General features: G+C 45.5%; 1 protein-coding gene across 1 annotated transcript in view; it reads right to left on the bottom strand.

The window, feature by feature from the left end:
- Positions 1-672: 672 nt before the first annotated feature.
- LOC126524136 (cytochrome P450 3A2-like) overlaps positions 673-26614 on the bottom strand; it is a 44757-nt gene continuing 18815 nt past the window's right edge. Inside the window, exons 8-9 of the mRNA XM_050172490.2 lie at positions 26035-26197; positions 673-831 (exon numbers count right to left, since the gene is read on the bottom strand). Of these exons, the coding sequence (XP_050028447.2) occupies positions 736-831; positions 26035-26197 (259 nt within the window). The 3' untranslated portion in view covers positions 673-735. The remainder of the gene's footprint in view (positions 832-26034; positions 26198-26614) is intronic.

Below are 26614 nucleotides of genomic sequence, written 5' to 3'. Positions count from 1 at the left end.
ACTGCACGCTTCTTAATTAGACAATTTGAATAGTTACTTCGCTGAGGTGAAAAAGAGTGAAGTTAAAAACTAATAAAAGAGTAGGTCGTTGAAAGTACTTCGTTTACAGCTATTACCACCAAAGCTTACAGCTTGTGTAACAAAGGAGCACGACCGCAATTCAGCTTGGTCACAAATGGAGCCCGCGCAGCAATGCAGTGTGTCGTTACATTTTTTCAATCCTAATTGCTTTACTGACGACATTCAACGTGAGATGGGCTCTGTGGTGTTTTGCTATGACGTCATCATTTACGGAATTATTATTTCAGGTCCGGAAAGAAACACACAAATACTTTTATTTGCAAAAGTTCCAGTACATTTGCCCTATTTTATTTAGCTATATACAGAGTCTACAGATGTGAGCAGTGTATGCACTTTTATGAGCCCTGCACATTCGCTGTGTTTCATTTTCTATTTTTTCGGGGATTTTGTATGCGCGACAGATGTTCAGGGACTACTTAAAATATTTGCCAATTGGACCAAAGCGTTCAATACTTTTTTGCCTTTCTATCAGTAGAGTTTCTGAAATGTCACGCACCTGTCCACATTGTTCGTCAACTTGGCATGAATGTTTCTGAGTACAGTCAAGTTCTGGTAAGTTCGCGCAGGCTGTGAAGAACAATGCCAACACAGTGTGCTTTTCATAGACTTCATTCATACGCAATTACGAGAATAAACCGCAAGTGCGCATAAGATTTAGAACACTTGAGAATTTTCATGCTCTCGTCTCCTAATTCCCACTGTGATGTCCTTCGCTGTTAGGAATGCGCTTCGGTGGAATTCCAGGGGCACCTGTGCAAGGAAAATAAGAAAACGTAAGCTACTGGTCTCACGCATTTCCTGTCTGCAGTACTGCGTGCAGAAGCAGTAATCCGCTCCTTTTTTATTCAGCACACAAGGGAAAGAAATCTGTAGCAAGATATACGTTGCGTGCGTGCGGACATTTGCTTTGAAGTGCACAAGTCATATGCAAAATCTGTATACATAGGCTCATCCTGCGACAAACTCTAGAATGTGTAGCAGACTACAGTGAGTTAACGAAGACTGCGCAAGACCTTGTGCGAATTCATACGCATTCCCATGTCTCCGGAGCGGCCGCGCGCTTGTCCCACGTCGATCACGTGCCCGCTTGCGCAGGGAAGTGGGGAGAGGGAACGTTCCGCGGGGGCTCCCGCTGTGTTTCGCGCCTGGCCGCGACCGCCGACAAGGCACCCCGTTCCCTCCTTTGCCCTTTCTTTAAAACGGGGAGACTCCCTCTCCGTCGCACGGGAGGAGCGCTATTCCCCCGATGCGTTCTTGTCTTTCGACTGATAGTAATTTATTGTGTTGTTTAACGGCGCACGGGCTAGGTATGGCCAGAGTCCTTCCATTTTTTTTTCTGGTCACAAAACTACCGCCTCAGTTTCATATAGAGCCAGCGCCCGCCACTAGAGGCGCAACCGTGCATGAGAGGGCATGCGAACGCCGCTACCGCTGTGGTTGTGTGTGGGGCAGCCTCGATATTCTAGCTTTCTCAACTTCCTCAACCGCTGATTTAGTTTCACGTAACTATTTTTAACATTAAATATGCTTACATTACTGCCTGAGTGCGTCTTCTGCCATGATATGAGCGCCCGGGACGAAAAAAAAGCCGCTCATAACATGGAGCTTGCGGCGGTCTCAGACCAAAATTTTTTTTTTTTTTAATCTGGAATTTTAAGAGCCAGAACCGCGATACGATTATGAGGCACGCCGTAGTGGGGGACTCCGGATTAATTTTGACCACAGCTGGAATCCTTTAAAATGCACCTAAATTTAAATAAACGTAAATAAATTCCTGAATGAGATTTAGGTAGGATTAATGCAAGACAAACTTCGCTACTAAATGTCTTTAAATGCACCTAAAGGTCTGCAAAGCGATGCCATTTCTGAATGAGATTTAGGTAGGATTATTGCAAGACAAACTTCGCTACTAAATGTCTTTAAAATGTACCTAAATTTAAATAAAAGGGTCTTTTGCATTTCGCCCCCGTCGAAATGCGTCCGCTGTACACGGCCGGGCGGTCTCGGTCCAGATTTCTTCATCATCGCCGTTCGCCTCAACAGTTGGGTGGGCTCCGCTTTTTAATATTTCCCTGAAATTAAACACCGCGCATTCGCAACAAAGCGCCAGTAGTCCCACTTATCACCAGATGCAAACATATGGGCTGTTGCACCCCCGCTTACCCGTAAGTAAGCGCAAACTCTCCGTTGCGCATAGCGCCAGATTGTTCGCCGAGCACAGCTGTTCACGTTCTGTTAAACTGTGGCAGAGAAGGACTCTGACTGTGGGCAGTATCTTTTAAGGAGATCAAAAGAATGAAATTGTTATTGCAAAGGGCTGCTACCGTAGAATACTTAATGACAAAAAAAAGGAAATTGAGCTGCTCCGTGCCCTTAAGATTTCTCTGCAAAGCGATGCCATTTCTGAATAGGTAGGATTAATGCAAGACAAACTTCGCTACCAAATGTCTTCGGTGCGTCTTTTAGCAACGGATTAAGGCGAACGTGAAGTGTTAGGACCTGCACAGTTGAAACTAGCTGTATTGTAATTAGGCAATTGCCTTAGCAAGCCGTCGTTTAGAAGCGTCAGTAAGCCCAGCACTTATTCACGCTGCTCGTCGTTCCGACGCGGCAACGACGAGACTGGGTATTTTGGTTCTTAATGCGCAACTATTTACAATATGTTAAAAATTTTATAATTCGATTAAGAAAAGAAATAGAACGTGTTGGTGCAAGAACAACATACAAACACGATCATTTATTTATCATATAAAATAAGCGGAGCGAAATGCAGACAGCACAGAGGCGTCCGGTCCCGAATGGTCCACCATTCACAATGCAAGAAGTTTGGTAAAAGCATGACACTGATACAATAAGCATAAAGAAATAACATCAAACGTGCATTGGGGGGCAGGAAACAAACACCAGCAAGCGAATGGCAATAAATACTGAACGCATAATCGACTGTTTCTATAAACAAGAAAGTGTAAAGCATAAGCATTTCATAACACATGGCAAAACAACTCTCAAACGAACACAAGTAGCCACATCACAAATACAGCAATTTTTTTTCTTACATGGCTTTTTAGAGATAGCACCATTCTACTTCTTCAGCTGTTACTTGAAACACGTGTTCGGCATCGTTGTCCCACCCCGCCACTTCAACTAAACAGCCCCGCACTCGAAAAATAGCGCAACACATGCACAGAACGCACCCGATCACTCAGCTCTCCTCGCACTGCGCACGCGTTTCGGTACGCGAACGATGCCCTCTGTGGCACAGTGGCGCCGCGTCGCGGCACCTTTGGGCAGCATATGAACCTTTCCCATAGCGTTACGGCGGAGTTTCGTGACCAGAAAAACATGGAAGGACTCTGGTATGGCCAAAGAGCTCCATGTGAGTGTTAACGAGTTCGCAGCGGAGTGATGAATTCTCACTAGATGTAGCATTGCTGCAAAGGGGCCTAAATATAGTCGCTGTTAAGTGCGTAAAAACCACATGTAATAAGATTATGACAATGACAAATTACACATGCACACTGACGATGAAATGCGTTGCGAAAGAATGATACCATACACAAAATGTGTCAGACGCAAAACTTGCCTAGAAGTACTAAATCAACAACAAAGCCCTTGCAGTAGAAGGGTCTGGAGGCATATGCTACAGAAAACTACTATGACAGCGGCATCCTCTGGAAAGAGGATCTGCTAGGAATTTATGGTGGTAATATCATATAAGGCAACATCATTCGAGAAACCTAGGACTGCTCTGCTGTCAAAAAACGGTTCTGGACCAAGAAATATTACGGGATGAAGAGGGATGTGCTGCTAGTATGTTAGAGAAAACTGTTTCTCTTTCTCAACTTTTGCTTCCCGACACTCCAGGAGGGTGTGGAGGACGGTCAGACTATCACCACATCTACCGCATGTTGGAGGTTCATTAACAGTCAGCAAAGAACTGTGAGTGCCATATGTGCGTCCTCTTCTGAGACGACAGAATAGGACGTCAGTTCGACGTGTTTTCGTTGTGGAGGGCCAGGAACCTAACTGTGGCTTGATCAAGTGAAGCTTATAATTAATGGCCCGAGCACGGAATGGTACTCTTGTTTCTTGCGCGGCACTTCCGGTTCACCTTCTGGGACGACCGCGAACGAAACCCAAATTAATCGGAAAAGAAAGAGAAAATAGTAGAGTACAAAATTCATGGGTTTTATTATACATATATCAGAGCATAAGTTTAGTTATAATGGAGTTACTGAAGTATCTGGAATAATAAGAAATCACTGATTACCGCACACTGAAGCAGAGAATCGGAGATTTTAGAGACCTGCCACGTGAGCATGACTTCGCTGAAATTCCTGGAAACCCGGAACTAGAAAGGGGAAGTAATGACGTCACTAATGATGTCACACACAAGAATGTGGCATGATATAACGAGCTAATTAATGAAAAACATTTGCCTTTCATAAACAGTTACCTGGCCTAGCGCACCTGACGTCACTCTGTCTTCTCCCCTGCCAGCACTCTCCTACTCGCGAGAACGTGCGTGACAATGGAACACAGACCTCCGACGCGACAGGCGAGGGAGGGTCAGCGAAATACGTGGAAAGCATGCAGCGTGATGAAGGTTTAGCTGGAAAGAGCGGCACGTACCTTGAGGCCGCCACTCGGAAAAAGTAGGAGCACAAGGGACAATGCCCCTTGTCGAGTCCGAATCACACGGAAAAGGACAAAGGGAAGAAGGGCGAGGTAGGAGAGAGTGAAAGGGTGATTATCGCTGGCGACTCAAACCTGGCTGCGTGCTCAAAAACAATTGTGGAGAGGGTGAAAGGCGACAAAATAGTGGCGGTAGGGACATTTCCAGGGCGGACACTGGGTTCTATCATGGAGCAAGCAAAAAAAAAGCTCGCGCAAAATGCCCACGTGCGCAACCTTGTCATATTAGCAGGGGGGCTAAATGACGTCCTAAACAGGAAAGGGCCAGGTATAGCCCAGCGCTTGGCGAAGGGGGTGGACGACTTGCGCGAGCTATCCCCTCAGGTGCAGATCGCGGTGTAACGGTGCCGGAGGTGCCTGTACATGACAGTCACGTACAAAGAACCGTTGTGGCTGCTAATGAGGCAATATGGAAAATGAGCTTCGAGGTTGTCGAAGTAAACAGGGAAGTGAGAAGTTGTGGTGGTTTCAAACGAGACGGGATCCACTTCAATTACAGGCTGGCACGAGAAGTGGGCTGGCGACTTGGTGGTCACGCTGTTGCTTCTTTAGGGGGCCCGCGGGCGCTCAGGAGGTCAGAGTAGATAGTAATGTAGAAGGTCCCCTAGGGGAACATTAAAAGAGCATAGCCGTCGATAACAGAAAAAGGAGGAAAGCAAGAAAAAAAGCTCGCCATGGAATAGGCTAAATAAACATGCAGGGCGGCAGAAGAAAGGAAAAGTGGGCAGGGATTGAGGAGCTATTACATAGAGAAGAAATAGGGGTGTATGCGGTTACAGAAACGCACCTTAGAGACTCAGAAGAGCCGCCAGTTATTGAGAATTATGTTTGGGAACGGTGCAACAGAACTAAGTCGGAAAGAAAGGGAGGGGGAGTCGGAATGGTCATCCATCAGGGAGCTAAATGGAAAAGAGTAAATTCACAATGTCAACCGCATCTTTGGTTTTCAGGTACAAGGAGTGGGAAAGAAAATTGGCTGGGCGTTACGTATTTGTGGACTGGAAAAACTTGCACAGAGAAGAATAAAGAGTTAGTGGAATGCATAAGCGCTGATATTAAGGGTTAGGGAATGGTGCTGAAATTGTCCTATTAGGCGACATGAATGCCCACATACAGGATTTAGATGACTATACCGACAATAACGGGAAGTCAATGCTAGACCTTCGTGAGCAACATCACCTCGTTATCGTGAATACAGGGCCTAAGTTTGAAGGACAGATCACGTGGGAAGTGGGAAACCGGCATTCGACCATTGATTACTGTCTGATGACAGAAGGAATTCATGATAAGTTGAGAGAAATGGTCATCGATGACGAAGGGTTTAGCAGCATAGGGAGTGACCATAAACGCATCATTTTGAAAATGGGATATGTAGTTGGGAAAGAGAGCAAGGAGAGCAGAAAGGCCAGTCCAAAGTTGAACGCTGAATAAATAGCATATATAGTCGCTAGAGTTGAGGAAGAACTCGGCAAATGGCCCACTAAAGAGTGGGAATATGGTGAGCTTCTGAGTGTAATAACGACAGAAATACGGAAAGAGAAACATGTTCGTTAGAAAGGAAACAAGAAACCGAAAAGCTGGTGGAACAAGGAGATACGAGAAGCGATCGCCGAATGACAGAAATCATCTCGAGAGCACAGGCAGGCAAAGAAGGCGCAGTTGCCGCAGGATGAAGTAACCAGTAAATGGGAAATATACCGGGAGAAAAAGTCTTTGGTTCAAATACTGGTGCAAGCAAAATTAAAAGGTGAAACTGAACGTTGGTTGTCAGAAATACGAGGGAAAGAGAAGGCCGCACCTAGAATATTTTCGAACCACATAAATTTATTAGGCAGGAAGTCAACAACAATACAACATATCCTAGACGAAGATGAAAACAGACTGGAAGGAGAAGCGGCAACAAATTACACACGAAAAGTAACAGCCGAATCTTTCCAAGGCAATGACGAGGTTGTATTTGAAGAAAAAAAGAGCATGAAAGAGACCCAAGTGGGAAAGGAGCTGGTGCTGACAAATTTAAACTGGAAGTAAGCGGAAGAGAAAATTACTAAGCGCACAGCCACAGGGCTAGACGAGGTTCCCGTTAGGCTGATAAATGAACTAGGACCAAAAAGTAAGGAAGCTCTGGTGAAAGCAGTGGAAAAAACTTTAAAAGATAGACGAATACAGGACAGTTGGCGACAAAGTAGAATGAATTTAATTTATAAAGGTAAGGGCAGAAAGACAGTATTCACTCGTATAGACCGTTGACCATTACATCGGTAATATACAGGCTAGCAATGCAGCCAATCAAATTAAAGCTTCCAGCATGGGCAGAGAATAATAACATTTTGGGAGACCTTCAGAATAGGTAGGCGTTTGGATGATAACTTGTTTGTTCTTACTCAGTGTATTGAAATATCAAAAGCAGAAAGCAGACCGTTGTATGTGGCCTTTTTAGACATTACTGGAGCCTACGACAACGTAGACCGCAACATTTTGTGGGATATTCTGGAAGGGGAAGGCTTAGGTAACGATTGTCTACAGCTTTTGAGAGAGATGTACCTAGAAAGTACCGTTTGCGTTGAATGGGAAGGGATGAGGAGCGAGGAGAAAGTTCATATGAACAATGGACTGAGGCAGGGCTGCCCTTTATCCCCGCTGCTGTTTATGATGTACATGATGAGGATGGAGAGGGCGCTAGAAGGAAGTAATATCGGGTTTAATATCTCATACAAATAGGCGGGTGCAGTAGTAGAGCAGCAACTCCCGGGTTTATTTTATGCGGACGACATTGTGTTGCTAGCTAACAAGCAAAGTGATTTGCAACGTCTGGCTAATATCTGAGGACAGGAAGGCAACAACTTAGCTTTGAAATTTAGTGTTCGAAAATCAGGCGCTATGGTATCCAATGAAAACAGTGAACAGACAGTGGAGATACAGGGCCAAGAAATACCTCGGGTAACTGAATATAAATACCTTGGTATATGGATAAATGAAGGCAGTAGATATAGGGAAACACAGGAAGAAACCATAACAGTAAAGGGGAAGAGAAACACAGCCATAATGAAGCACAAAGCGCTATGGGGATACAATATAGGTACGAGGTCCTCCGAGGTATGTGGAAAGGTGTAATGGTTACAGGACTTACTTTTGGAAATGCGGTTGTTTGCTTTAAATTAGGGGTACAATCAGGACTCGACGGGAACCAAAGGTCAGTGGGTCGCCTCGCATGGGGCGCTCACGGGAAGACTACAAATGAAGCTGTGCAAGGTGATAAGGGCTGGACTAGTTTTGAAGTGAGGGAAGCTCGCAGCAAAATTGAGTATGAAGAACGGCTGAGGAACATGGAAGAAAGTAAATGGGCTGGAAGTGTTCAGGTATCTGTAAAGGAAAAACATTGATTCACAGTGGAGAAAAAGAACTAGGAAGCTTACCAGCAATATGCGGCCTGTAGGGTGGGCAACACAGCAACAAAGAAGGTCAAGCGGAAAGTCAGAGAGGCTGAAATAATCTCATGGGTGGTGGCAATGGAAAAGAAACCTGCCATGAGTAACTACTTGAGAGGAAAAAACGAAATCAGGAAAGCAACCATTTATGATAACTCAAAGGGAAGCTCATTAGTTTTCGAAGCGAGATCGGGATGCCTTAGAACTCGCACCTATAAAGCGAGATATAAGAAGGAAAAAGAACGTGCGCTTGCTGCGGTAAAGCTAGGGAAACAACGGAGCATGTTTTATTAGAATGTGAAGACGTCTACCCAGCGGTCGATTTAGGCACCACTGGTCTCCTTGAAGCCCTTGGGTTCAGCGGGAGCGGGAGCAGTGGTGAAGCAAACATGTCCGCAATAGGCATTAGTAAGAGGCGATTGGAGGATTGGTGGAAGAAAAGTCGGGAAACGACACAAGACGGAGACGTACAAAATCACAGTTCGCAATAGGGGATCAGAACATTTGGGAGTGTTAGTTCCTAGTGTTTCTTTTTCTTTTTTCGTTGTTTAACCTAGGTAGGACATTAGGCAGTATAATAGCTAGAGCTAGAGCTTAACCTAAAGAACACCAACGCCGAGGTGCAAGTGCCACTAAGAGACACCTAAGTCAAAGATTAGAGTCGCCTACCGTGTTTTCTTTCAGCGTCCCACAAGCATTACCAGTGGGTATGCAGTCTCGCAAGACAGGCTCCAATTATGTGGCAGGGACAGCAACTGCAGGAATAAAAGCGTGCGATGTTGTCGACGTGGCCATTTAGTCTGGTAGCACATTGCTATCGATGCCTCTATGACTAGGCACCGAGCATATAATGAAATGCTGCTGAGGCATATACGTTGTGCAAAGAACGGTATAAACCTCCATGAGTACCATGTTTATGTGTTTCCGAAGAGACATTAGGGCTTTTGTGACGCTTAGTGAGTGTGTGAATATAACTGTTTCTTTTTTAAGTTTTTATTTCTTTATGTTTTACAGGCGACAATACAGCATAGGTCTCCGCCGTAAAGATACTTGTTTCCGGGTGGAAGACATCATATTCGGAAAAGGATGATCCGATTGCTGCATAAAACACGCCTGCATGTGACCTAGAAGCGTCAGGGCACGAGTACTTCTACTCTATGCACAAGTAACCAGTACTTCGACTAAAATTCTACGAAATGCATTCAAAGATATGCCTATGAGGTGCGTTACGTCACCTCTACGAATGATGTATCTCATTCTGTAAGCTCCCACTGCCACGGCGGCAATGGCTTCGCTGGGACTATCAGGTTATGCTCAAGAATTGCAACTGCCATTTCCTCAGGAAGCTTTCTTACGCGCAGAGAGAATGGTTCTGTAGCTGCTGGTCGATTTTAATAATCGAGCGTCGCAGATGTCACGTCGGTTTGAGTTCATTTTCAGAAACTGGAGTATGACCTCAACAGATGAAGCGACCACTCATTAGCTTCAACGTTGAATCTCTCGACACGGCTTTCCCTGAAAGCGCCGGTCGCCAGGCGAATACCTAGGTGGGGCACAGGGTCCAGTATCTTCAGGGCGCTAGGAGTAGCTGATTAATAGACTATAGCCCCGTAATCTCGACGTGTTCGTATGAGGATTTTATAAAGATTCATGAGGCACTTCCTGTTACTGCCCTGCGTTGTATGTGAAAGGATTTTAAGAATGCTCATTGGTTTTGCATTTGTTCTTTACGTACAGGTAACTGTTGACCATGCAACGCAATATTGCGGTCCGGACCTATGCTTCTGTTCCTCAAAAAAGAACACGGTAGCTTTTCGAAGGATTTATATATTTTCTTGTGCCCATCTCGACACGCTGTTCAGACCAAGTTGAACCTGTCGTTTGCAGATGGCGACGTTACAAGGTTTATATTCCGCCTGCACGTCGTCTACATAAGGTGAATAAAACGTACTTCACTTAATAAATAAAGGTAGCGAATTCATTCTATTATGACAACAATTATATGGACACTACATGCGCATTTCTGCCGTCGCCGCGAGGTTCCGCATGAGTGAAAGCTTGTGAGGGTGAGCCGGCAAACGCGGTTCAATCTCGCGCGTGCGAGCGAGGAACGCGGCCCGGATGCGTGCCTACTGCTATGGCGCGCGAGGCAGGCGCGGGAGGACGGGCGTTCTCCTCCAGCGGCTGCTACGGTGCCTCGACGTCCTCCTCACCCACCGCTCCGTACAGCGTGGAGGCAACCGTGGCGTCTACTACGGCGTACGCCACGCCCATCGCGGACGCCTTTGACGGATGCCGTAGGGACTCGTTGCCAGCGCTCGTGTGTCTTGAAAGCGATCTGCGACGTGGCCAAAGTGCGCGCCCGCGTAGGCCACATACTCAAAGCAATCTGCCAAGTTTGCCGAGTGCGCGAAGTGGTGGTAGCTTCGTATGCGCAGTGCTTTCGACGTTTCGTTCGCGTTGAAGCGACAGATGCACGGAGGACAATTGGTTCGCGGCTCCTGCCGCGATTCCCATCTCCAGCGTATTCACAAATAGTTTCCGCTGTCATCGAGCGAGATGTGTTCATGTTTACCTGCGCGCACGTGACACCGTGCTGGTTAATTGAGTTAAAACACGTTGACGTGCTAGTTGGTTTGAATCCATGACAGAATGTGTAAGCGCGCTGAACAAGGATGTAGAAAGAAGCATGCACACAAAGACAGCGCTGTCTCTGTGTGTATGTTTCCTTCTACGTCCTCGTTGAGTAACGCTTACACATTCTATCATTGATAATTTATTTAGTAAGCGAACCTTTACAAGCTTATACGGCTGATAAAGCTACTATCCTTACTTCGTACAGGTATATACAATCGGTGTGTCACAATCGGTGCGTGATTTTTATAATAAAAAGGGTAGAACTAAGCGCTCTACCCTGTGGTATTCCAGTCTCCGAAATAAATGGTCTGTACAAAGCATTGCTTAGTCTAACACGGAACTTGCGAATGGATAAATAACTCTTCATTGCATTAAGCGTGTTGCCGCGAATACGCATTTCCGACAGATCTCGCGAAATTTCGTGGCGTTAGGCGGCGTTATAAGCGTTTTCTATATCAAGGAACACAGACATCAAGAACTGTTTGTGAAGAAAAGCTTCCCGAATGTATGCCTCAGCTCGCACAAGGTTGACACTCATCAATACACATTGATAAGCGTTGAGCAATTTGTTGGAGTCGAGAAAGTGTAACAGCCGGTGATTAAACATCTTTTTCAAACAGCTTACAGAGACAGCTAGTTAGTGATATAGACCGGTAACTTAGCTCAGGGGATGGATCCTCACCCTGTTTTACAATATAGACTACAATAGCCCCTTTCAACGCTAGTGCAAAACATCATGTTTCCCAGATAGTGTTGAAAAGAGACAACAAAACCATTTGTGTATCAGTGTGAATGTGCTTGATTATCACGTACCAATCAGATGAGTTCTCGGAGCAGACTTTTCACAAGCATTCAAAGCCGCTCTGAGCTCGGCTACTACAAAACGGCGGTTCTATTGTCCATTTCCACTGCACTTTCGATTCAACGCTTTACTTTCTGCTATATTCATGTACTTAACGAAAGCTTCAGAATAATGTTCTGAACTAGAAACAGGCTCGGAAGGGTCTCCAAGGGCATTGGCCTGGTCTTTCAGACTCTGGCCGTGATCATCTAAGGGCAAATGCTGAGAAGTCCGACCTATTAAGTTTGTTACACTATTTCATACCATTCTTGTGTATATGAATTGATTTACGAGATGTACTTTTGCCAGCTCTCCCTTTTAGCAATCCGTCGTGTTCATCTGCCATGTGATTTGATGTGCTTGAAGTTTACGAGGTAACCCGCCGTCGGAGAGTCGCGTAGAAACACCACGTCTTGTACTGCCTCCTTCGTGCTTCCTTACATTCCTCATTCCGCCAGATTGAGTGTGTGTGGTTTCGTGGCGCCAGAGCCGGATATGGCCAAAGAGTGCCAAGACAATGTTAGTGATTTAGCGGTGGAATGATGAGTTCTGTGAAGAAGATGTGACTTGGCTGTATATGGGCCTAAAAATAGTCGCTGTAAAGTGCGTAAAATCTACGTGCTATAAAATTATGGCGATGACTAATGACGAATACTATGAACACTAGAATGCATTGGGAAAAATGATGCAATGTACAAAATATGTGAGATGCTAAAATTTTCTAAGAGCACTACTGTTTCGCCAGAGCCCTTGAACCCAAGGGACGAGAGGCATGTGCTATAAGAAACAACTATCACAGCGCTATCTTCTATAGAGAGGAGGCGCTACGAACGTACGGGCTAATTACATGTAATACAACATCTTTCAGGAAACCTAGGACTGCGCTGGTATCAAAGAGCGGTTCTGCACCAAGTAACATAACAGGATGTAGGAGGATGTGCTGTCGGTATGCTAAGGGAAAATGTTTCTTTCTTTCATATTCGGCTTCCCGACACTCCAGGAGGACGTGGAGGACGGTCAGCCTCTCCCAGCATCTCTCACAGGTTGGGGGCTCGTTTCCAGTGAGTAAAAAATTGTGGGTGCCAAATGTGTGTCATATTCTTAGACGACAGAATAGGACATCTGTCCGGCGTGATATTGTTACAGGAGGCCAGAAACCTAATTGTGGCTTTATTACATGCAGCTTATTATTTGTTTCCAGGTCCCACAAGCGTTGCCAGTAGTTTCGCAGTTTCCTTCTTAAGAAAGGCTTCAGGTCTGTGACAGGGACTGCAGCGGTAGAATTAACAGTGTGTGATGCAATTGATGTGGCCATCTGGTCCGCTAGAACGTTACCCTGGATGCCCCTATGGCCAGGCACCCAGCATATAATCACATGCTGGTTAAATACATATGCTTTACATAGGACGGAATAGAGTTCAATTATTATAGGATTTTTGTGCTTACAGAACGATTTCAAAGACTTCACAACACTTAGGGAGTCCGTACATATAACTGATTTTTTGAGTTTTGATTTCCTTATATGCTTCACGGTCGACAATATTGCGTAGGCCTCAGCCGTGAACATACTAGTTTCCGGATGCAGTAAATCGGATTCCGAGAAGGATGGACCGACGGCTGCAAAGGACACCCCGTCGCGTGACTTCGATGCATCTGTGTAGAACTCCGTGCAGGAGTATTTGTACTGAAGTTCCCGGAAATGCATTTGGAATTCAATCTCTGGAGCATGCTTTGTGACTTGCACGAAAGATATATCCCATTGTATGAGCTGCCACTCCCAAGGAGGTAGCAGCTTAGCTGGATGCATTAGGCCAAGCTCGAGGAGTGGAACATGCATTTCTTCACTAAGCTCCCTCACACGCAGCGAGAAAGGCTGTCTTACGGAGGGACGATTGCGAAAGAGTGTAGCATATGTCATGTCATTTACGGTATTAAAGCAGGGATGTTGAGGATTTGAGTGGCCTTTCAGAAAATATGTTTGGCTGATGTTTGTTCTCTGCAGATGAAGTGACCACTCATTTGATTCTGCATATAAACTTTCAATGGGACTTTTTTTTTATTCAGTTACCCGAAAGGCTTTTATGGGCATTACATAGGGGGGGGGGGGGGTTAACAACAGGATATTTCAAACACAATTAGGGGGGGGGGAAGGCAATATAGAACACCGTGGTAAAGATAACCGAATACAACAAGAAAATATAAAAAGGAAAAAAGGAAAGAGAATTGCATACATGATGAAAACAACAACAACAACACTCCGTACAAAGCATGTAGATACACTTACAATGCGTCAAAGGCATAAAATTCTGCTTTTACCCAACATGCGTAAAACTGCGCTTCAAATTACTAACAAATGAGTCATGATCACGTATAGAAGCAATTTCTTTTGGCAGCTTATTCCAGTGATGAATAGCTAGAAAGAGCGGTGATTGTCGCAGGAGATTCGTACGTGCAAACATTGGACGCACTTTGAAGGGATGGTCGAGGCGGGGAAAAATTTTTTGTGGGGGTTTGATATGGGATGCTGTAAAGGATGACGGGGTATGATACAATCTGTGGGAGTGGGAAAGCAGTGCTAACAGTCGTCGTGTTTCTAGAGACGGTAATTGGAGGGACTCTTTGATAGCCGTGATGCTGGATGTTCTAGAGTATGTTTTAGTGATGAAGCGTGCTGCTTTATTTTGTAAAGATTCCAGCTTGTTTATTAGGTAAGTCTGATTTGGATTCCATATTATGGAAGCGTATTCAATCTTTGAGCGAACTAGAGCTGTGTAAGCTAATAATTTAGTTGACTCATTTGCTAAATACAAATTTCGCCTAATGACTCCAAGTGTTTTATTTGCTTTCGAAATTATTTCATCAATGTGATCATTCCATGTAAGGTTAGAAGTTAAATGGACTCCCAAATATTTTAATGTAGACACATTCTCTATGCATATGCTGTTCATAAAATATGAACTTAAGTGAACGTTACTGGTTCTGCTAAATGTCATTGTTTTAGTTTTAGAAACATTAATTTCCATTTTCCATTGCTCGCACCAAAGTGAAATTTTGTTTAGGTCGGCCTGTAAAATATTAGTGTCTTCAGAGGTGATAAGTTGTCTGTAAAGAACGCAGTCATCTGCAAATAATCGAACTGTTGAGGTCAGGTTGTTACTGATGTCATTAATGTAAATTAAGAATAAGATTGGGCCAAGTACGGATCCCTGAGGAACGCCAGATTTAACTTGTGCTAAAGCGGAAAAGTGATCATTTACGGAAACAAATTGGTAGCGATTGGTTAAAAAACTTGAGATCCAATTAATAATTTTACCATGTATGTTAAGCCGGCTAAGTTTCATCATTAAGCGAGAATGGGGAACTTTATCGAATGCTTTCTTGAAGTCAATAAATATGGCATCGATTTTTATGGAATCGTGAACAGCTTGATGAAGATCAGTTATAAGTTCAAAAAGCTGTGTTTCACAAGAGCGTCCTTTCTGAAATCCATGTTGATTGTTAGAAAAGAAGTTATGTTCAGATAAACATTTCATAACTGCGGAAGATATGATATGCTCAAGTAATTTACATGGAATACTAGTCAAGGATATAGGTCTATAGTTTGAGGGCACTGATCGGTCACCTGATTTATAAATGGGAGTGATACGACCGACCTTCCAGTCATCTGGTACAATTCCTGTATCTATTGATTGCTGGAAAAGGGCGGCTAATACGGGAGATATTATAGGTTTAGTCATTTTAAGCATCTTTGTGCAGATGCCGTCTGGACCTGGCGCTGAGTTATTCGAAAGTCGATCGATGGCCGATTCTATTCCCTCTGGTGTAATTATGAGATCATTCATAGATGAGTTAATTGAAGGAAACGTAAGGTCAGGTGTAATTAGATTTTCGTTTGTGAATACAGAGCTGAAAAACGAGTTTAATTCAGTCGCAGCTTCAGATGGTGAGAGTAGCTCACCGTTATTAACGATTGGTATAGTGGATTGAGAAGAGTGTTTAGGGTTAATTACTTTCCAAAACTTTTTCGGATTGTTCATTATCATGCTGACGATGTCACCGTTAAAAAACTTGTCTTTAGATGCTTCAATTTCAGCTTTACATTTATTTGATTGTTCTCGGTATCGCTGTCAATCACCATTCGAGTGGGACAACTTAGCTTTAGAGTAAAGGCGTTTCTTTTTATTTATTGCTCTCTTTACTTGGGACGTGAACCATGTGCTCTGGGTTGATGACGTTATTCTAATTTTGGGAACGTGCTTTTGTTTCAGTTCAATAAGCTTTCTTCGGATAGCGAGCCAGTTATCATTTGTATTGCGATAAGCCATGGTTTCCAAGAACCACACAGAAAAATATGACAGCTCTGTAAGAATCGCGTCGATATTTGCACGGGAGTAATCGTAAATAGATTTCGTTGCCTTTTCTGGTTTACTACTTTGTAATTGGTATTCCCAGTGTACTACGTTGTGGTCGCTAATACATTCAAGGACGTGAAGAAGCATATTTTCCGGTTCGGTTGTGAGAACTAGATCTAGAATAGCGTTTCCACGTGTTGGTTTGCAAACTATTTGATGCAGATCAAATGAACAAAGAACATCGAGAAATTCCTGGCATTCGCTCTTCCTTGCGCAACTTGTTCTGAAAGCTCCAGTGGCCAGTCGGATTCCTAGATGGTGAACAGGATCTAGCATCTTTAGCGCGTTCGGGGCGGCAGAGGTATATACTACAGCACCATAATCCAATCGATACCAAATTAGGCTCTTGTATAGGTTTATTAAACACTTCCTGTCACTACGCCATGTAGTCTGGGATAGTAGTTTCATTAAGTTCATTGTTTTTAGACATCTTTCTTTCAAATATTTAATGTGTGGAATGAAAGTGAGTCTGTAGTCAAGTATAATACCCAGGAATTTGTACTCTTTGTTGACAGGTATTTGGTGTCCACACAGTTCTAAGGAAGGATCCGGAAACAGGCCTCTCTTTCTTGTAAAAAGAACACAAGAGCTTTTGTGGGGGTTGATTTTAAATCCGTTTTTGTCTGCCCACTTGGAAATCTTGTTCAAGCCCTGCTGCAGCTGTCTCTCGCATACTGAGAGGTTACAGGATTTGAAGCTGATTTGAATGTCGTCAACGTAGAGAGAATAAAGAATGGCAGGTGGTAGCGCAGCACGACGCGTGTTCATCTTCACGATGAAGAGCGTACAGCTCAGCACGCCTCCCTGTGGTACACCTGTTTCTTGTGTGAAAGGTCGCGGCAATACGTTGCCGATTTTCACTCGGAAGATGCGATTCAACAAATAGCTTTCAATTATCTTCAGCATATTGCCACAGATGCCCATTTCCGACAAGTCTCGCAAGATGCCGTAGCGCCATGTTGTGTCCGTTCCTTGACATGCCATTCCTTGACATGCCTTCTCCATGTCAAGGAATATTGACATGAAAAACTGCTTATGTACAAATGCGTCCCGAATATATCCTTCAATGCGTACAAGGTGATCTGTTGTCAACCGGCCTTCTCTGAAGCCACACTGATAGGGATCAAGTATATTGTTGAGTTCAAGGAAATGTATGAGTCTGCGATTAATCATTTTTTTGAAAAACCTTACACAGGCAGCTTGTAAGAGCTATCGGACGATAGCTTGCCGCCATGGATGGGTCTTTCCCCGGCTTCAAAACAGGGACCACAATTGCTTCTTTCCATGCAGTTGGAAAGTATCCTGCAGCCCAAATAGTGTTGAAAATTGTGAGTAGTGTAACTTGGGTGTCACTGTGTAGGTTTTTGATCATTTCATACATGATTCTGTCAGAACCCGGTGCGGAGCTCCTGCATGATCTCAAGGCAGCTCTGAACTCGGCAATACTAAAAGGACAGTTGTATTGTTCATTCTTTCGACATTTTCTTATGAGTGGCTTACATTCTTCTATTTGTTTGTACTTGAGAAAGGATTCTGAATAATTTGTTGGACTTGACACGCTCTCAAAGTGCTCCCCAAGTGAGTCTGCCTGATCTTGCAGTGTATCGCCCTGTGTATTTACCAGAGGGAGTGAGTGCGTTTGTCGACCTCTAATTCTATTTACCCTGTTCCAGACTTTGGCCTCATCTGTAAACGAGTTAATACTCGATAAAAAGTTCTGCCAACTTTCTCTTCTGGCCTGCCTGCGGGTTCTACTGCCTTGAGATTTTACTTTCTTAAAGTTGATGAGATTCTCTGCAGTGGGGGAAGCGCGTAGCAGCCAGCACGCTTTGTTCTGTTTCTTACGAGCTATCCTACATTCGCCGTTCCACCACGGGACACGCCGTCTGCATGCCAAGCCACTTCCTTCAGATATGCATTTTGATGCGGCATCTATTATGAACGCTGTTATATACTCCACAGCCGCATCAATTTCTAAAGAAGACATATCAGCCCATGAGATGCTAGAGTTCGAAATTTCGCCCAGTCGGCTGTATCTATCTTCCACCTAGGATCTTGTGGGGGAAATTCATTTTCTTTAGACGTTCTCAGCAGTACGGGGAAGTGATCGCCCCCGTAAGGATTGCTCGTAACTTCCCATTTGAGTTTGGGCAGTATAGACGCGGAAACTATACTAAGATCTATTGACGAAAAGGATCTGTTTGCAAGAGAGTAATATGTGGGTTGTTTCTTATTGAGAAGGCACGCTTCAGAAGAAAACAGGAACTGTTGAACGAGACGACCTCGCGCATCGATGCGAGAGTCTCCCCACAAGCTGCTGTGTGCATTGAAATCGCCAAGGACAACATAAGGTTCTGGCAATTCATCTATGAAGGACTGAAATTCAGGTTTGTTTAACATGAAATGTGGGGGTGTGTAAAGCGAACAAATAGTGATGAGTTTGTTTTGCAGGACAACTCGAACCGCCACTGCTTCAAGGGCCGTTCGTAGCTGTAAACGTTGACACGCTATGCTTTTTTTAATTACAATGGCGACACCGCCCGATGATGCAACAGCATCATCGCGATCTTTGCGAAAAGTAACGTGCTATCGAAGAAAGTTTGTGTGTTTTGGTTTTAAGTGTGTTTCCTGTAAACACAGCACTTTTGGATTGTGTTTGTGGATGAGTTCTTGCAAATTATCAAGGTTTCTAAGGAGACCTCTGATGTTCCATCGAATAATTTGTGTATCCATATTTAAAATAAATTAGTGCTGTGTGTACAGAAACGGAAGTTATGCCTTAGACTACAGAGCCCTTTCGAGGCCCTGTAATCGGGGTTTTGCCCTTTCTGGAGCGTTCGAGGGAGCCTCGCCGCTCCTTAGGCGCTTGGTGCGCCTTGAGGATGGGTGTAGTGTCCATTGCCTCTTGTGAGGAGCCGGACACGTGCTCTTGCGAGCGGGAAGTTACCAGCGAGGGTCCCGCTTTGGAGGGCAAGACCCCTGCGCCCACCAGCCCGGAGGTAGATGGGGCTCCCTGGGGGATTTGGCTGCGTCGGCCGTTGCCAGCGCTGGAAGGGACCTGGGAAGTTGAGGCAGCCTCGGCTACGCCCACCTTCGGGGTCGATGGTCCCTTCTCCACTTCGGCAAAGCTTTTCTTTGGCAGGTATGCTACCCGCCAGCGTGCCGCTTTGAAAGATGTTTTCCTTAACTTTGATTTTGACTATTTCTTTTTCTTTTTTCCATGATGGACAGGACCGCGAGTACGCGGCGTGTTCCTCATCACAGTTCACGCAGAGGAGATAGTTCTCACAAGCTTCAGAGGTGTGTTCGTGGGCACTGCATTTCGCACAGGTTTGGCGGCCTCGGCAGCTCTGCGAGCTGTGGCCGAAACGTTGGCATTTGAAACATCGGAGGGGGTTTGGCACGTATGGCCTAACACGGAGCTTAATATACCCTGCCTGGATTGACTCGGGCAGGATACTTGAACCGAAGGTAATTATCAAGTGCTTTGTTTGGATTTCTTTACCATCTCACCTCATCTTAATTCTTCTGACATTGATCACATTTTGCTCACTGAAGCCCTCCAAGAGTTCAGCCTCAGTGAGTTCCAGCAAGTCATCGTCGGACGCAACGCCGCGGGTGGTGTTCATAGTGCGGTGCGGGGTTACTGTTAGTTGGGTCTCCCCAAATGACACTAGTTTCGGCAGTTTCTAGTGTTGCTTCTTATCGCGGAGCTCCAGCAGGAGATCGCCGCTTGCCATCCTGGTCGCCTTATAACCGGCTCCAAAAACATCAGTCAATGTCTTCGATACAAGGAAAGGTGAAATGGTGCGCACTGGTTTGCCGGGTTTTTCCGAGTGGACTACGTGGAAACGTGGAAAGTTGTGGACTTGGCGTCGGAAAAACTGAAGAACTACATCGGTGCGCCCTTTTTTCTGAGGGCGATCAGGGAGTTGAGGAAAGGAGCTATCCATAAATATATGTGAAATTTCGGCAGTAACGCCAGCCACCCACCGTGGAGTCGTACAAGGGGACGCTGCAGGGCCTGAAAAACAGGGCCTGCAAACGCCAGCTGTAGATTACCACTATAACCAAATACGAAATAACCTAGGTTGGCTATTCACACGAGGTTAACCCTTGCTGCCTGGAAAAATTGGAAGAAAAGGAAGCCAGAAGAAGACAGGAAAGGTGGAAAGTGAGAGAAAGACGAAGGCTGGAGGGAGAGCGAGACAGGAAAAGGCAACTACCGATTTCCCCCGGGTGGGTCAGTCCGGGGGTGCCGTCTACGTGAAGCAGAGGCCAAAGAGGTGTGTTGCCTCCGCCGGGGGGCCTTAAAGGTCCGAACACCCGGCATTGGCTCAACCTCAAGGATCCCCCTTTCCCCGGACACGGCTAAGCCGCGCACGGTTAAACGCGGAGGGTCCAACCCTCATGTGGTAGGGTACGTGGTGTCGCAACACACCAAACGCCTGCTGACGCAGACGCCCCTGCGGCGACATTCCGCCAGGGACTGCGTCGTTTAGAAGCTGAACCTTTAGTTTGACGGATACATACTGATACGGCATCAATTAAAAACGCTGCGAAGTACGCAACTGCATCATCAACACTGAGGGCTCGTAATTATCTCAGGTCAATTGTGCAAATTTAGACTTTCCATCTATGAACTTGTAGGCAGCATTTATCTGGTTTTGCTAGCTTTAGAAAAGCAGGAAAGTGATCACTTCCGTACGAGTTCTTTCTGACGTTCCACTCGAGGTATGGCATGAGAGTACCCAATGCTATGCTTATGTCTGTCGATGAGAACGTTTCATATGCAACGCTAGAAAATGCGGCTCTTACTAAGTAAGCATGTACCTGTGGAAAAAGAAAATTTTCTATTAGGCGACCCTTCGCATCACAACGTGAGTTTCCCCACAGGGTGCTATGTGCATTTAGGTCGCCAACGAGCTAGTAGTATACAGTAAGTTCGTAAATAAGGCTCTCAAATTCTGTTCTGGGCACTTGGTATCTGGGAGGAATGTAGACGGAAGTGACTGTGACTAGCTTATAGAACAGCAATGCTCCGACAGCAACCGCTTCAAGGGAGGTTAGGAGTTGTAATTGCTGGCAGGCAAAACCGATCAACCGACCACCCTCAGTCCCCAGAAGCTTCGGAGCACCTAACCAAGGCGTCAGTCACACCTGCAACGCAGCAGAGGGTGCTAAGAATCTCTGGACCCAGACAGGCCACCACTGGAAACTGACCCCGGCAACGTACAATACACAAACACTCTAGAATGAAGCTAGCTAAGCAGGACTGTTTGAGGAACTATCAGGCATTGTTTATGATATCATTGGCTTTAGTGAATTTAGAAGATCTGGTGAGGCTTATACAGTGCTGACTAACGACCATGTCCTCTGCTGCAGAGGATTCCCAGATAAGAAGCAATACAGGGTAGGATTCCTAATCCATAAAGACATAGCGGGCAACATTGACGAATTCTACAGCGTCAATGAGAGGGTAGGAGTAGTCGTAATAAAACTTAACATGCATAGAATAAAGGTAATACAAGCCTACGATCCAACCTCCAGTCATGATGATGATGAAATAGATAAATTTGATGAGGCTGTTGAATTAGCCATGAGAAAATTGCACTGAATACACTGTAGTAATGGGCAACGTCAATGCAAAAGTGGCCAATAAGCGGGCTGGTAAACAGGTAATTGGAAGCTACGGCGTCCATGCTAAGAACACTAAAGGAGAGATGTTGGTAGAATTTGCGGAAAGGAATAAGTTCCGAATAATGAACACATTCATAATGAAGCGTCGCAAAAGGTAGTGGACTTGCAAAAGCCCGAATGGGGAAACAAGAAATGAAATAGATTTCATACTTTCTGCCGATCCCAGCATAGTGCAGGATGTAGAAGCGTCAGGTAGGGTAACGTGTGCTGTGCTCATGCGTAAGTAAGGGCTAGGAGTTACCTCAATTTGAAGAGAAAGAGTAAAATTGGTCAGGAAGAAGCAGGCCAACCTGGACGCTGTAAGGGTAAAAGCAGACCAATTCAGGCTGGTATTTGCAAATAAATAGGCAGACTTAGAACGAAGAGATGACGATGACGTAGAAGTAATGAATAAAACCGTGACAAGGCTGGCTTCAGAAGCAGCACTTTAAGTGGGAGGTAAGACACCAAGGCAATAAGTAGGTAAGCTCTCCCAAGTAGCCAATGACCTACTAAAGAAACGACAAAGGATGAAAGTGTCCTAGTCAAGAGATCAGATAGAATTCGCGGAACTGTAAAGACTGATCAACAAGGAGAAAATAAGGGATATTAATGTTTCGGAAATTTAACGTTTCGAAATGGCCGATATTCTAATTGGCATTAAAGAAAGAAAGGGGCTGGCCAGGTCATGTAATGTCTAGGTTAGCTAACCGGTGGACCATTAGAGTTACAAAATGGATGCCAATAGAAGGGAAGCGCAGTCGAGGACCGGAGAAGACTAGGTGGGGCGATGAAATTAGGAAATTCACACGCGCTAGTTCGAATAGGTTGGCGCAGGACAGTCGTGCAGTGGACAATAAATAAGATGATGACGATGATGAGAGCCATACCTTCAGACGGGGCGAAAGCATTGCTGCGGTCTTTCCGAAAAATTGCATAATGTCCAAGAAAGTTTGTATGAATTTTAGGTGTGTTTCTTGAACACACAGCATTTCTGAACTTGGTTTATGAAGAAGTTCTTTAACTTCGCGTAGATTGTGTAGAAGTCCACTAACATTCCACTGCAATAGTTGTGTGCCCATATTGCAGAAGAGATGCGTGCTGTGTGCGTAATGTAGGAAATACAACTTAGATGGCCTTTTTCAGGCACTGTCATGCGGGATTGCTCTTTGTTTTTAACTCTCGAGACATCCTCGACGCTCCTTAGGCGCCGGTGGGGCCCTTTGGCAGGAAGTCACGTCCATTGCCTCTTGCGGGGCGCTGGACAGCCGCTCTAGCGAGCGGCGCGTTCCCCTCGTAAGCCACGTTTCCGGAGACGAGACCTTTGACGCCATCATCCCAGAGGTTAACGGGCTCTTATTGAATGGCGGAGCAGCGGCAGCTGCCACCACCGAGGGGGCAGAAGTAGCTGCTTCTGGGGCACGGTGTGTGACTCGGAGAGCTGCTGGAAACCATTGCCGTGAAGCCCCCGTACGCGCCGCATCCGCTTAAGAAGCTTTTAGAAATGAAAATGAAATGTTTGCTTTGTTTGATGTTTGATTTAATTCTCTCTCTTCCACGCAGGGGCGAGGGCGCGAGTACGCAGGGTGATCTCCATCACAGTTTGAACAGTGCGGCTCAGATGTGCGATTTTCGGCTGCGTGTTCATTAGCACCACAGTTTGCGCAAGACATTCGGCCACGCCAGCTCTGTGAGCTGTGACGAAACCTCTGACACTTAAAGCACCTGCGAGGATTAGGATATTGCCTTACACCTATTTTTAAGTAACCTGCTCGTATATTCGGCGAGCATGGTGGAGCCAAAGCTGAGGATTAGGTGCTTTGTCGGTATTTCTTGGTCATTGTGCCTTATCTTGATTCGCTGCGCTTGGACAACATTCTGATCTTTCAATTCGACAAGAAGTTCATTTTCGGTACGATTCAATACATTACATTCTGTCGAATACTGATGCCTAGTTCATACTCACAACCATTCTTTCAGGGTGCCTTCATTTTATTTTCATTGCCATACCATTAGGTCTCTGTTTCTGCGTTGCATATACATTTGAATTAGGAAATTACAGTATATTCGTCCCGTAACTTACGCTGTTGCTTCATTAGTTGTCAACAAGGTTATGTTACAGTGCTTTTCTTTTTCATGAAATTTATGCACATGTAATTCTTCAATCATGTAATTCATACTAAAACCTGTAATACTTCCATGTTCACGATTTGTTGAAACTGCTTTAAATTGTGTTTTATTACGTTTACTTTGTAAAGAAGGTCCCATTGCAGTCTTTGACTTCTGGACCTCCTTCTGTATATTAACATCTTGTAATCTTTCTAATCATCTCAATCAAAATAGATCCTGATTCTGATACCACACCACGGAACGGATTCAGGAGAAACTCACCACGTCAAAGTGACGTGCAAGCGTTAAAGATGCATTAATATGCCGAACAAAACAGAATTATTTTTCTGAATAGCTGCAGGCTGCCCCAATCCGAAAAGAATATAAGATGGCTGCCACCGATCGCTCAGGCACTGGCTACTCGCACCTGCAGGAAAGCATGGGTTTACTTGCCTATAATAAAACTTTTTGCGTGGCCGTGTAAAGTTTTCGAGCATTTTCGACACGTTTACGACCTCGCTCTGCCAACTCTTCCTTGCTGAGGATCCGTTTTAGCGGCATTCTTCCGCTGCACGCCGTCGCGCTTTTCGACTAGCCACCGCAAGCTAAGTAAGGCAAAGTGGACTAATCGCAGTCGCCGACACCACCCTCTTCATCCGGTTATCTATTTTGAGTGCGCTGGCTCTGCCTCATTGAATCCCTCTCCACTGAGCGTGCTTTTTGCCTCCTGGCAGCCAATTACAAACGAAAAATCGCTAAATGTAAGCTATGGTATTCGTTTTGAAAGCAACGAAAAGTACCCTCCTATAAACTAAGAGGGCGTTTGATTGGGCTGTTGAGGCAACGCTGCGTGTCACCGCCCGATGCTTGCGCCGGCGGTTACGCAAATTTGACGCCAGGAGAGTGGAATAAAAACATATTGGTACAGTTTTACGTTATAGGGCCCCATGTTCACTCTTCCTGTTTGGAAAATTGGAACTAAAAAGAAGAGAAGACTGGGGAGACGGAAAGTGAGCAAGTCAGAGGTTGGAGGGAGAGAGAGACAGAAAGGCAACCTCCGATTTTCCCCAGGTGGATCAGTCCGGGGGTGCCGTTTACGGGAAGCGAAGGCCGAATAAGTCCGTTGCCTACGCCGAGGGACCATAAAGGTTTGCAACACCCGGCATCGGCTCAACCCCCAGAATTCCTTTTTCCCCGGGCACGGGTAAGGCATGCGCAGTTAAGCTCGGGAGGGTCCGACCCTCATGTTCTCGGGTCCGTGGTGGCGCCACACACCAAAAGCCTGCTGACGCAGGCGCCCCTGCGGGATCTTTCGGCTGAGGAGCTTGCGATTGGCCGCCACTCAATTCAGCCGCGGAGACCGCCTCACGTCACACCCGTACCGCACCCGGTCTTCGTGAGCAACTGATCGTCCCAGGGCCAGAGCACGGATCCGCGCTAGGTGAGCTGAACCCTTATCAGCCTCTTCTGTGATTCCTCTACTGCGCGGTTTGTCGCCCCAGCCGTGCAGAACGCTCCGCAGCCGTAGTTTTGTCAGTTTTGTTTCTTGTTGCCTCGGTTCGTATATGAACCTAAAGTGAATAAATATCTTAAGTTAAAGGCTTGCCCTGTCCCCCTGGCCTGAACCAGCCGTGGTCGCAACTCACTGCGAAACGCGGATGAGGGTTCGAAGCTCTGACGCGAGTGGCTGCCGCTCCACTGGCGTGGTGCTATCCAGGGAAGGGTCATCTGCGCAAGCGCGAACTTGAGTAATAGTTCCATAACCTTGAATAGCCTGAATAGCACAGGTGGGTGTTCCGTAGTCAGTTGTTAATTAAAATAAATTATGGGGCTTTACGTGCCAACACCACTTTCTCATAATGAGGCATGCCATAGTGAAGGACTCCGGAAATTTCGACTCCCTGCGGTTCCTTAACGTGCACCTAAATCTAAGTACACGGGTGTTTTCTCATTTCGTAGTCCGTTGTCGCCTGGCAGTACCTGCAAAAATAACTTCATTTTCACTGGAACGCCAGTCTGCAGAGGACTTCTTTGCTGCGGGAGTAGTGTGAGATGAGGTGAGCATTATGCCCGTTAAATCAAGAACTAGCTCGGAAGGATCACTGACAGTTGTCGCTGTAAAGTCATACGACTCAAAAGTCAGATTACTCACTTTTGTCTTTTCAGTTTGAACCAAACGAACGTTGTGAATGGTGTGCAGCACAGCGAGGTTCACAGCCTGCAGCGCAAAGCGCATGCCAATGCAGTTGCGAGGTCCAGCACCAAATGGGAGGTACGTGTAAGGCAGAACGGACGCAGCGTTCTCGTCGCTAAATCTGCGGTAAAATTGGAGAGCTGCATATATCTCTTTGCGCAACTGGCAAATAGCAAGCATAAAATCGGCTAGTCACAACTTTGCGCTTGATGATCAGTAATGACTGAAACCAGGTGAGTGCAATGATCAGACTGCGGGGATAGAAAAAAAAAGTAAACAATCGAAGAAAGATGGCCAGCTCGGGGAGCGAGTCCATCAAAATGTGCTAGATCTTCCGGCCGGAAAAATAATTGTTTACTATTGAAAACGCGAGTCGTACTGATGTAATTCCTTTTTAATATGTGACTCACTTTTCTATGTTATCATTAAGTTATGGGGACACTCCGAAAGTTTGGTGCCAACGCTGGTTATGCAGGGTGCCCAACATAATTTGAGCCAAGGAATTAAAAATGAAATGCGCGTCGGAAGCGAATTCAAC

This window comes from Dermacentor andersoni, chromosome 3, assembly GCF_023375885.2.
Source record: "Dermacentor andersoni chromosome 3, qqDerAnde1_hic_scaffold, whole genome shotgun sequence".
NCBI lineage: Eukaryota > Metazoa > Arthropoda > Arachnida > Ixodida > Ixodidae > Dermacentor > Dermacentor andersoni.
This window is presented reverse-complemented; position numbering and strand designations above follow the sequence as displayed.